General features: G+C 40.1%; 1 protein-coding gene across 1 annotated transcript in view; it reads right to left on the reverse strand.

The window, feature by feature from the left end:
* Positions 1 to 12,500, reverse strand: part of LOC138059004 (myelin regulatory factor-like) — a 62,274-nt gene that overhangs the window by 25,416 nt on the left and 24,358 nt on the right. Inside the window, exons 12-21 of the mRNA XM_068904490.1 lie at positions 12,192 to 12,242; positions 8,940 to 9,016; positions 8,604 to 8,660; positions 6,103 to 6,156; positions 5,904 to 5,994; positions 5,557 to 5,637; positions 5,058 to 5,177; positions 3,729 to 3,902; positions 2,937 to 2,993; positions 2,080 to 2,133 (exon numbers count right to left, since the gene is read on the reverse strand). Coding sequence (XP_068760591.1) covers positions 2,080 to 2,133; positions 2,937 to 2,993; positions 3,729 to 3,902; positions 5,058 to 5,177; positions 5,557 to 5,637; positions 5,904 to 5,994; positions 6,103 to 6,156; positions 8,604 to 8,660; positions 8,940 to 9,016; positions 12,192 to 12,242 — 816 coding nt within the window. The remainder of the gene's footprint in view (positions 1 to 2,079; positions 2,134 to 2,936; positions 2,994 to 3,728; positions 3,903 to 5,057; positions 5,178 to 5,556; positions 5,638 to 5,903; positions 5,995 to 6,102; positions 6,157 to 8,603; positions 8,661 to 8,939; positions 9,017 to 12,191; positions 12,243 to 12,500) is intronic.

Consider the following 12,500-nt stretch of genomic DNA (forward strand, 5'->3'; position numbering starts at 1 on the left):
AAGCACTTAGTCCCAGTCAGTAGGGCCTTTTGAATGGTGTTCAGCAATGTGTTGTTGAGATCACTATTCTTCGTCGTTGGTTTGTGTTCTCTAAGTCGTGTGTTCCGGTTCCTACCGGTTTCACCAGTGTAAGTGGCCTGGAAATCGCAGAGATCTTGTATACTTCTCCTTCTCTGTCCTTGGCGTTGTCTTTGTCTTTGACATTAGTTAGTAATCGTAGTAAAGTCGTTATAGGTTTGTCGACAACGCGTATGTTGTAAGGTTGTAGTATGTCTGCGATAGTTTCAGAAGTTAGTCTTGTGTACGGTATTGTCTCTGCGGTAACGGTTGAGGTGATAGGACTGTTGTCGTTTTGTCTGGAGCATTTGACGAAATCTGTGCTATAGCTGTTCTTCTTAAAAACGTTGTTTAAGTAATTGGTTTCATTAGCTAAACTGTCGTTCGAGTCACAAACTACTTGTGCTTGCCTCGTCAGGGTTCGTATCATGGTGGCTTTGTGTGTCACGGGATAGTAAGATGTTTGATCTAATAGTCTTGTCAGAGTGTGTTGGTTTTCTGTAAACAGTGGTACGTAAGCAGTTCATTTTACGCATAACCAAACAGTCTAGAAAAGTGCGGTTATCCTCGATCTCTTTCGTGTTTGGAGAGGGGAATAAGTCGGAGATACACAGAACAATACAATGGGTCGCATAGGTCTGTTAGGTTTGTGTAGCTTAGGTAGTCTGTAGAGTTTGGGTGGTTGTGGTATGCGGCACCTGAGTCTGTAATAAAGTTGTATGTCGATGGTGTCAGTCTTTTTGAGGTCAAGTAGTTTGTTGTTGAGTTGGTGTGGGGTCAAGTTTCAGTGCTTCATATGTCTGTTTGTCATTGACCAGTTTGTCCAATTTGTCAAAGTGTTAAACGATAAAAACTGTACATGTAGCTACGATTATGTCATTAAATTGCTTGGCCTCGCTGGATAACTACGATCATAGATAAAATCATCTAAGCAAATTGTTTCCCCTCATAAGTTGCTGTACTTTTAATGTTAAGTTCTTTTGAACGGGTTGGTGTTTTCATGCTAAATTAAGGGATATTAAAAAAGGTTATTGGTTTCACTTTTCCTGGTAGTTTCAAAGCAACATTGGTAATCGACTCTTATGAGAAAATAGCACCCAAGGCTGTTTGCTCTTCGGTATAGTTGCGATCAGAGTGTGCCTTCTCCTAAGGTTATGAATTTGGTTTGGAACAGGTGTCGAGAAAGGTGTTTGGTACGCTGGGCCAACGAAGTTTTTCATTAGGAATGTTTTGATTGGTTTTTGGTATTACTACGGTTATTTCTGTTTCAGTCAGTGGTGTTTTTACCCAAACAAGCTCTTTTACTATATTTTTGGAAGCAACTTATTTTCAGATCACCTCTGAGCCTTTTGACTTCCTCTCGCGGGTTTCAGATCGCATTGATGACAACAGCGGTCTCTTTTGGGTTTTCAATAAGTGTTTTAAATCTATTTTCTAATGTTCCTAAGTAATTCAAATAACACCTGTCACTGTGATTATTGTCCTGTTCTGCCTGGATCACGGGGGCCAGATGAGTTTATGGAAAAGGCGGCGCTTATGCTCGTCCTTTCCTTCTTTTGTCTATTGTTTAACTCTGTTACGTAATAAACTTAAATCGTCATTTTCTCTGTAAATTTGCTGTGTAACTTGATTCTAGATTATAACTCGTTTCTTATAGTTTTTGTAACTTTTCATAGTCCGTTCGTGCTAATCTGATGTTGACAAACCTGTAACATCCCGTCGAGACAAACGTTTTTTTTTTGTTATGGAAAAAAATGTGTTAATGTGTCGACGCACAGGCGTAGTGCGTCCAGCAGGCGTCATTTTGACGTGTGATTGGCACGTGTTTGTTCAGTAAGACTAAAAACATATAAAAAGAGCTTTCTACCTTACAATAGTGGAGCTAAGCAGGACTAGTTGAACGAGAGCTGTAAAATCGACCAGAGAACACCAAATAAAGTGAAACAGCAGGAGTGTTGGAGTCTTTCCTCCACCAAAAGATTTCCTTCAACAAAAGTAGTCGAGTCGAGAATGATTACTTACTGTGAGTTTACATAGTTCCTTGACGGCTCCAACGTTTTCCATGAAAATTCTCTCCTGTGTGTAAAACAAAGGTGACAATAATGAATGCAAAAACCAAAATTTGGGTTACTATCATATTCGGGCGATGTCGTCGACGAACTTACTAGGGAGTTTAAGAAACGACGACGTTACGGCAACGGCACTCCCACAAAACAATAATGTAATTGTTTAAGAGTGCTGAAAATGCAGCTCGCATTTTAGGAAGTATTTGTGCCGTACTCTGCATGACAATGATGTGAAATCACCAAATTTGAGGTTTTCACGACAACGCGAGCATACACTGAAATGTAAACAATCCATTCTCTACTCTTACCCTGAAACTGCTCGTATCAATTTATTTTTGGGATACCGTTCGCCCGCATTGTGCAACGTGAACAAGATGGAATAATGGTGAAGGACTTATGATAGAGCAAAAATCTATTCTGTGGTAAAGTTTTCGCTGACGTCGCCGTCGCAGATCCTAAAGTCCCTATTGTCATGGAGAAAACCGCCGCATATGAGTTACCCGCGGGACCTGTCCCGAGAAAATATGCTCGAGAGAGGAGAGTGGAGAGCCGTCATAACCGTTATTGTTGTGACTGTTGTGCATGAAAATGTTAACGAGTAAGTAAACTGGTTCAACACGCACTTTTTTATCCATTTATTTGGCTCACTGCTCGACTCTCGCTATATTCAGTAACAAATTAATCTGTGAGTTCGTTAGTTCATTCACTTACTGTACTTTCTTTGTTATCAATCCTATTTGTATCACACTCTTGGGCCACTCGGCTGTTGAAATTCAATATTGTTTTCTTTTTTCGTTATGATTCAACGCTTACCTTGTTAACAACTAAAAATCTCTCTATCACTTTCCCATCTGAAAGGACCAAGTCTTCCTATGGGAAACAAACACAAAAAGTAAGTCTGCATTAGTGGAGACAATAAACTGTGCCAAGCTATTTTAGTTCCTGTGCTACATGCAACAGGTGGGAGCCACAAACAATAAAGGGGCTAGGTCACGCTATTTTAGGTAATTTTGTTTAATTTTGTTAATTATGAGCTCTAAACGTCAAATTGGCAGAGCAAGCCTCTTTCATTTGCAAAATCACGGCCGCGTAACAACTGAGAATGATTTTCCAGCTGTGTACACGACATTTTGATATAGATTGATATAAATTTGAAAAAAGGTGGGCCGACGCTTTTCAAATTTACTCAAATTCAATCCATTTCAATCGTCTCCAGTTTTGTCCACCCATGGCCCTTCTTGGCTTCCCTGTGTTTTGTTAGAGTTCTTCTATAGTTTTGAACAGTTATTTTGATATTTTAGTTAATTCTATGACCATTCGATCAGTGCTGAAATTGCCTAAAATTGCGTGACCTAGCCCCTTTAAGCACGTGAAGGAAACATTTTAAGTTCGACCAAAGTTTAGCAAAGTACGCCACACAGCTTGCCTATTTCATGCCACCACAACGTTAAGACTATAAGCAAGCTTTCCTTCATAACGAAGCATTTTGGCTGACAATGCGCCATCACTTTTAATGTTGCAGAGATAATCGCGCCCCATGAATCTAGCCATCATTCGACCACAGTAGAGCAATAAGGCAAAATTACAGCATGGGGTGGCACTCACCGACTCTTTGACTGCTTCTGGTAAAACCTCTTTCATTTCCTGAGCCAACACGCCAGTGTCTTCGTCCTCGAAATCTTGAGTAGTTAAGCCTGCATGCTGCAAGTATTCGTGACTGTAGCGATATCTGTAGAGCTTCATTTTGGATACATTACGAAGCTGTTCCCTTGTATCAACCTGAGACGCACCAATCAGTCAGTCAGCATGAGTGAGGTGGAAAATCGCGGGAAAATCTAAACGAACTTTGTATAGTGAGGAATGGACCACTGGAAATAACCAGAGGGCAGGGATGACCATTCCTTTAAAAAATCCTGCTAAGGAAAATTGCCTAAAAAAAATTATGCACGCAATTGTAACTAAAACAAAAGCTTTCACCCCCCAAAAAATAACTCTGGAGACGATGTGGCCTTTTAAGTCGGAAAAATTCCTGCATGGATAATTTTTTCCTCCCTCCCCTTCTGGATACTTCTAATGGTCCTGCAGTCCCTAAAATGAGCTCGTTTCGTTGTGTGCTGAGATGCAACTGTGACGCAAGATGAAAAATAAAAGTCCGGGAAGTATAGCTCCATCTTGCCCTCTTGGGTAGCCAATTACAGCACGGGATTGGGTTTGTCTTGCCCGCTCACGGAGCTAGTCATATAATAATGTATTTTATTGTATTGTATTGTATTCTGTCAAAAATGTAAAGAAACATCTTAAACGATACGTAATATGGCTAAATAGATGAACGGCTTAAAGACTAAATTTGGGAACGAAATCTCCAACCTGGAGACCTCGGATGACAAATCTAGACAATGTTAAGAGCGGAATCGAACACAGGGCAACCATATGCAAATCAAACATATTAACCCCTGGTCTTACCGAACCACAGCAACCCCCACCTTTCCTCCCAATCCCCCTCTAAAGAGGGGCAGATGCGTTCACACCAAGGTTATGCCTTTCGGTGGCTTTGCGGAATCCCACACCGTGGTGGAGGGGGCAGTAATAGAAGCAATTACCTTTCACTCATGTGGTACGGGGTGAATTAATAGAGCCAGTTTATCCTGTGAGCGGGCCTAGTTTTAACTCAACTCCCAGAACTTATCTTTAAGAACTACACTCTTCTTGAGCAAGAACAAGATGTAGCTGTTTACACCTACAAGACAAGCCCATGCATGCAACATACCACAGGCTTTCTTTCCAACCTTTTCATTGCGGTACTTTGCCATCACTATAAGCAACATGGTTACTAAGATAAGTCGATTTGATCTTGACTGATAAATAAGATAGCCAAGGTTTTCGGTGCCAAAGATCGTATTTCAATCCCCATTCATATATAACCTTTATATTCACCTCTTCGATGCTCTCTTTGATTCTTATATCTGAAGGATGCACAAGTCGGCCCGTCAGTTTTAAATTGCCGTGTACTGACAGAGCCTCCTCAGGTTTGTCAGTGTTAACGCCGACACGACCCTAGAATAAAAACACAACATCCTGCATTTTAACTATCCAGTCGTACATCACTATATATACTGTACCTGGAAATGAAATGCCAAAGCTGTCTTATTTGTGACTTCATTGTTAAACGAATGTTAAAACATGTATATTGCATGTTAGATGGCATTTGTTAGACATTGTAAGTTTAAAGATTGCCTTTTTAAAGCGCTTTATTAGTGATTTAGCCCTGGCATCTTAAAATGCTATACAACATTGTTAAAGCATTGTAACAGTTTGGTCTTTAACATGCAATATAGCGTTTTTGATGATACTCCCCACGAAAAAAACGCCTAATTGCAAGTCAGACTCAGAAGGCATTTTCAAGCAACTATTACATGCAAAATGTTTTTCCTACCATTCGGAAAACCGAGTCTGTGGTTTGTCCTCTTGACCAAACAACTTCCATGTCATTCTCAAACTGACCAGGATTGGATGCCTACAAAGACAAAGAGTATCAAAAGCCACATTATAAATAGATCATAACCTCAGTACAAAAAATAACTGGTAACAAAGACACAGACCTTAAACTTGAGGGTTCAAGATGTTAAGATAACCAAACACCAAGGTTTCGTCTGCAAATGGTTAAAGGTTTAAGTCTTCTTGGAGAAGGACTATAAACTGTAGGCTTGGAATTCCTGCCCTTGATTGTTAATACTACGGGATGCCGCGGAGCCTACTCACTATTCACAATTTCAAACTTACCCGAACAATAATTCTCTCAGACACATTCCCACAAACCAAAAACTCCTTGTTCTTAGTGTGAGCGTAAACAGCAACAACAAGCAAGAAATATCTGCAAATGTGCAAAATATTATGTGAGCGAAAAAAAACAAAAACAAAAAAAAGAAACGGAACATTCATGGCTCGCAAATACATAAATCAATCCGGGTGCCAATAATACCTTTGATCAGGATTTGGCTTTCCTTTCTTTCTCATGTTGTTTGCCGTTGTTTCACTGCAAGAGATAATGATATAGCCAATGACAAGTAAAATAACAATAATAATAATAATAATAATAATAATAATAATAATAATAATAAAAATGATGATGATGATGATGACAATAACGATGACATACCGCAAGTCCCAAGTCTCTATGCGGTTACAGCTCCCGTCTTAAAATCAAGGACCCTTGGTTTAACGGGAGTAATAGTGGAGCTCTGGGCGCGCGGAGCACCATGGGTAAGGAAATGTGGTAACCCATCTATGCAAGAAATTTGGTTTTGGTCACCGTACAACTGTAGGTACGCAAGAGTGAATCAAATAAGATTGTTGATCAATCACTTTGCAGTCTTGCCCCAGCACAGTCACAACTGGATTTATTTTTCGATAGACTGCGCGTGCAAAAGAAAGGGCTGCCAGTTTTAATCAGTCAGAAGAAGCCACGTCATGCATGACTGCTTCTTCCACCTTTTTTTCAGGGACACGACAACTGATTTTCGCGGGAACTGGAATCCTAAAAATAGACTTACTTGTGACTGTGCTGGGGAGCCCATGTCATAACACTGTTATCTAGTTCACTCTTGACGTACATCCAGAGCTCATCGAGGTTAGATGGGTTTTTTTTAAAGTGACCGCTAAACAGGTACTGGGCTTCGATTGGATCACAGGCTCAAGCAAAGTTAACTTTTTGTAAGAATAAATAAACCGGGAGCTCCGCTTTTAGGCGTGGCTAAATATATGTTACAGTCGAACCTGTATATAACAGCCACCCTCGAGACTTGAAGAACTGGCCACTGATACATACAGTATCAATAAAAATATGCACTGGGCGTGGCCTAATGGCGTACCGTTACAAAACACTTCATGCAAGGAAACAATAGCACAACCAACACACTTTCAAGCCATCAATACTTTAAACAAAGTTGCCGTCTTGTAACTTAAGGCCCGTGCAAACGCTCGCAACATTGTTGGGCCTAACATGTTGCGAGCGCTTGCACACCATGTTGTGTGTTGTTGCGACTTGTTGGAAGTTGTTGGATGAAGTTTGAAACTGGTCAAACTTCAGAGCCAACGAGTGCCAACATTTCTATTGTTTCGCGGTCATCGAAGCGTGGTCCAACAATGTTGCGTTCGTTTGCACAGCACATCCAACAATGTTGCGCCCGGCGCACACGCACTACATGCCACGTATCCACACAAATACATGCGAACAAGAAATCAACATGGCGTCGGAGATGGAAAACGTCCCAGAGTCCTTTGTATTCTCATCTAAAGACCCAACATGTGGTGACTTGTTGCGAGCGTTTGCACACATCGGCTAACATCGCGCAACAAGAGACAACATTGTTGGGCCCAACAATGTTGCGTGTTGTTGCGAGCGTTTGCACGGACCTTTAACGGTATAATATACGCACCATTTTTGAAAACGCAATAAAATACTGCATAAAATGACATGTGGCTTAGTTCCCAGTCAAAGGTGGCCGCTCTAATACAGGTAAAAGTAACAAAGCAAGACAAACATAGGAGTACTGCTACAGGGTGGCCGCCTAATACAGGTGACAAATACAGCGTTTGTATGAGCGAAAAATCAGAACTTTGAAAACTGGCCGCTTAAGATAATTCCCTTGAAATTGTCCTACGATCAAACTTTTTTGGAAACTTGGCATAATGAACATTCATGATATGAACATTTAAAAAATGCAATTAAAAAATGGGGTCACCATGCTTGTTTACGCGTCAGCAGGCTCTTAAAATGGGGTATTTTTACTGTTTTCGCGTTAAAAATTCGAATCACCTTCATACAGAATTAAGTCTTGGTTACTTCAAAGACACAAAATTTTATTTTGAAAACAAAGCTTCTTTCATTTACATAAGCAGTAAAGCTTCATTTATGTCGACTTTGATTCCCTGGTTGTGGGAATATTGCACTTTCTGGGACAGTTCCGTGGTTAGCTTGAAGTCCTCGCCTTGGGTAAAATATACCCAGTACGGAACTGTTTTCCAAAAAAAAAAATCATGTTCTACTATCAAACTTTTCTTCTTCTTCAAATGTGTTCTTTATTAGCCTGTTGTTAGCTTTAATCTTTTATGTTTTGTATGCGCACGTGCTCATGTGCGCGCGCTAATGACGCGAAAATCGTGCGCAGTAGGGATGCGCAATGCAATACTAAGGAATTACCTTAATGAAGGGCCGTTATATACAGGTTCGACTGTATTATTTTGAAAACCCATATGCCTATGCCTGTCCATCCGACTGTCTGTTTATCTGCCGGTCTATCTTTCGATCGATCGATCGATCAATTGATCAATCTATCGATCCATCGATCTATCAATCTCTTTTTTTGTCCCATTCATCCCGCAAAGTCCCTTACGGGGAGTGATCAATTCTTATTTTATTTTTTTATCAATTTGTTCGTTTATTTCACTTGACAACGAATGAACATTGAATGAGGTCAATACCTAAAATGTAGCCTTCCAACAGTGATCTTTGCTTGCGCTTTGGGAGATATATGAAATCTGGAATACAATAGAATATATTAAGACCTAACAGGAGGACAAATGAAGATTGATTGTAGGAATTTTCATAGCCTGGTTGCCCACAGCAGGTATGGTGATAAAAAACAGACTAATAATTTATAGTAATGAGCAGGCTGGACTGGTAGTGTGGTAACCTAGTTATAAAGATACCTGAAAACAAACATAAGTTATTACAAATAATAATAGAGGAGCTTGCCTAAATTTCCTTAAGGAGATCATGCGACAAAACTGAAAAAATTATAACAGAGTATCACTCACTGCAAAGGTTGATAATGTCGCTTGCTTCTATCTGCTTGAGACTGCTCTACACCGATCTTACTTGCTTGTGATTCCATCTGGAGAAATCGCATGGAAAGTATTGACATACGAACAATTTAAAGCACACATAACAAATAATAACTTACAGTATTGTAAGAACATACATAAGAATTTTTCAGGTCAACACATAACAGTACTAATGACTGATAAGTGCATGGCCCTCTTTAACTCGGAATTTACTAAAGAAAATACCAAAAATACTACTATCACCACCTATAGCAATGCAATGTTATAACAATTTTTTTTTTTTTTAACATAATAACTTTATTAACAAATTCAAAGAAAAATCTTAAATTTTACAATAGTAATAATCATAAAATAATAAATCATTTAATATGCATTATAAAAAAAATATATAAAATAAAAATTCTATTATATATGTGTCTTTCTCTTTGGTCTTAGCACACTAGTTAATAAAAATCTATAAAAAGAAAAACTAAAAAAAAAAAAACGAGGGGAAAAAGATTTCGTACTATACTAGACCAGCTAGTAAGCAGAGTTATATACAATACATCGATTAAAAAAGTCCGGCAAGTCCTCTTTCAATTTCAAAATCAGTCTCATGAATGTTCGTTGCTAGTTTTCTGTTACCCATAGAGCCTCTCACGCATAGAAGTGCCCCACTCAGTAGAGCAAACAAGACTTTGGCCAGGATCCATGACACCGTCGTACTGTAGGTCTCGCCCTTCTTTATGGCCAGAAGCTCCGCAAGACTGGCATGGTATCTAGCACACTCTTCTTCCATCCCTCCTGTGGTGCTGAATACTAGGGGAGTGAATGTCCCTTGCTTAACTTCGAGGATCTTTGAAGCATATTTGCACTTTTTCTCATTTTCCTGTTGCTTGTACAACTGCTTCAGAGTAAGGTCCTTGTAGGAATCTGCATGGGGGTGGCAAACCCTAATTTCAAAATATGCAGATCTTTGACGTTCCCAGAACCCTCTCGCGTGTACATCTAAACGTGCATCATCAGATTGATTTGCACCTATGTTCAGTTCCTCCCCAGTGACAGGCTGTAAGCCCAGCTCCACTTCTACATCATAACATACCATCTTCAACAGCTCCGCCTCAAGGTCTCGCAACTCATTGTGCCTATGTATGATAAACCCACCATGCTTACAAATCATCATGTGGTCCACTGTAAAACACACACCACATACACTGTACACACACTGATTGGGAGTCCGGTATTGGCCAATCATATCGCAGTCTAATAGCATCTCTAAAATTCCCGTTTATTCAAGTAAAAGCTCATTTCTTTAAGGGGCATGACAGATAACCAGTTTGAGGAGCCTTTTTCTCGTCCAAGCTCTACAACTCTCTGCATCTTTTCAGGGAGGGACCTCTTCAAATTGTCACACTTCCTACGTAGGACTTCTTCCTTCTCTCTGCGCATGAGCCTCATCTGCAGGCTCGTGGGCTTGTGCCACTATCTGGTTCACTAGTGGAGCAGTTACGCTAACTGAAGCCTTGTACTCACTACCTGCATTCTCTACAGGGTTTAAAAACCCCAGTCCACCCAACTGCACTAGTAGCTCTAAGAGATCCCATTCTGTTGGGGAGCAATAACGCCCAGTAATGGAAGGTATTAAAACCTCAGCTACCAAACGCTGAAGGGTTCAAGTAAAGTATCGATATCCGGTAGCACTCTTAAAAAATAAGTCCAACGATACTTCAGCCCAAAAGTAAAGGCAGCAAAGCAAGCTTGTGGCTGCGACACTGCAAATTCTGCTAGTCTTTTGACTTCATTCACCCTGTCCACCACCTTGTCATTAATATATTCTTCAAGGTAAGACCTTGAGTCCAACGCAGCTCCAAGGTGTTTCTGTCCTTTAGTAGTGACATTTATGGCCGTTCCAGCGAACAATTCTCTCGCCTCCTCCTCTCTACACGGTTTCACAATGAGCCAACATTTTTTTTGCATTTGGGAAATAACCTAACCCTGGACCGCTTTCCTCCAGCTCGTCCCAACATTTCTTCAAGCCATCCAGTGACCCAGATCCTGTTGCATCGTCAGCATATCAACATTGTTTCGCCGCGCTTGCGATGGTCAAACACGTAATGAAAGGTTGTGGACTGACTGAGTACAGGCTCACGGCGAGTGGGGCCCCTTGCATTGTACCCTCAGACGATTTAAGCTCCTTTCCTCCAATTACAAATAATCTGGCTGGTGCTCTTTAAGTACTGATTACGTACATAGCAATTGCCGAGAATATCACTCTAACATTGTGAACAGCTGCAGCTCTGTTAAGAGAATTAAAGGCGTTTGACGCATCGATGAGCAACGCCGCATCCGTCTCATCTGCTTCAAAATTTCCCTTCCCGATTTTTGTCCCGCACACACTTGGAGAGATCCACTTGCATCCATCACTTCCCACTTGGTAACATTGATAACACACTTGCCAATGATCCTCCGAATCACCTCTCCAATCCCAATGGGTCGCACTGTACCCTCGCCCTTATCAAGGGGGATCAGGCGATTTACTGTTATAGCCTCAATGGACACAGGGACAACATACTCCGTGCACAACCTCTGTCATTGTGGCGAGAGCATCACAAAGATTTGAGCTCCATTCCTTGAACGATTTAGAAGCCAGAATTCTCTTAAATCCATTCACATCAATAATAATAATAATAATAATAATAATAATAATAATAATAATAATAATAATAATAATAATTACAATTACTAATTTGCCTAGAGTGTGCAATCTCTTGAGTGCATATACTGTAGAACTTCTCTCTACGGAGTGCTGGTTTATTTAAGCAATAAACATCTTAACTCTATATTGGCATATTTTGTGTTGTGGCTGTGTAAATCTCAGTGCTCTTTAAAAATAAGAGATGTTTATGTACAACATGTTCTATAGAGATTGGGATCCACTTCAGCTTGTTTTCTTTCGTTAGGGAATGTCAGAGGCACATTACCTTGAGACATGTAACTTGCAACTCTTTTCCCCTTGGAACAAAGCTGAGGATTTTAGCCGGGACACCAATTTTATGCCCAAATATGGACAAAAATAAAATCGAAGCGGCATGCCAGGGAAAATGTGCAAGATGCATTACATCAAAAGGAGGAAAATTTTTAAACCAAAAAACCCAGCTCTGAACCAGATCGAGTTAAACGCTTCAAGGTCACGAACTTCTGCGAATGCATATTCCCTATGAAAAAAATTAAATTGCAATTCAATACCTTTACTCCATAAAGGTGCAAACAAAATTTTTCAATGTGTCTTAACTCATTCTGCATTAAGAAACAAAATAAATGTTAGCACAGTAAAATGAGGGACTGTTAAGATGACTATTGTAGGAGTAATCCAAAATCTGGGTAGCAAAGGAACATCTGGCCAGATCGCCTCTCCGAGTCTTTAGATAACTGGGGAGAAAGTTCTGTCTTTGCAAGTCATCGACAAATCATTCAGATATGTGAAGAAAATTCCCCTGATTAGATGCACACAGATTTAATAGATATCAAAAAGTGCCCCTTGCTTTTCTCCAAAAC

This window comes from Montipora capricornis, chromosome 8 (assembly GCF_036669925.1).
Source record: "Montipora capricornis isolate CH-2021 chromosome 8, ASM3666992v2, whole genome shotgun sequence".
In the NCBI taxonomy this organism is placed as follows: domain Eukaryota; kingdom Metazoa; phylum Cnidaria; class Anthozoa; order Scleractinia; family Acroporidae; genus Montipora; species Montipora capricornis.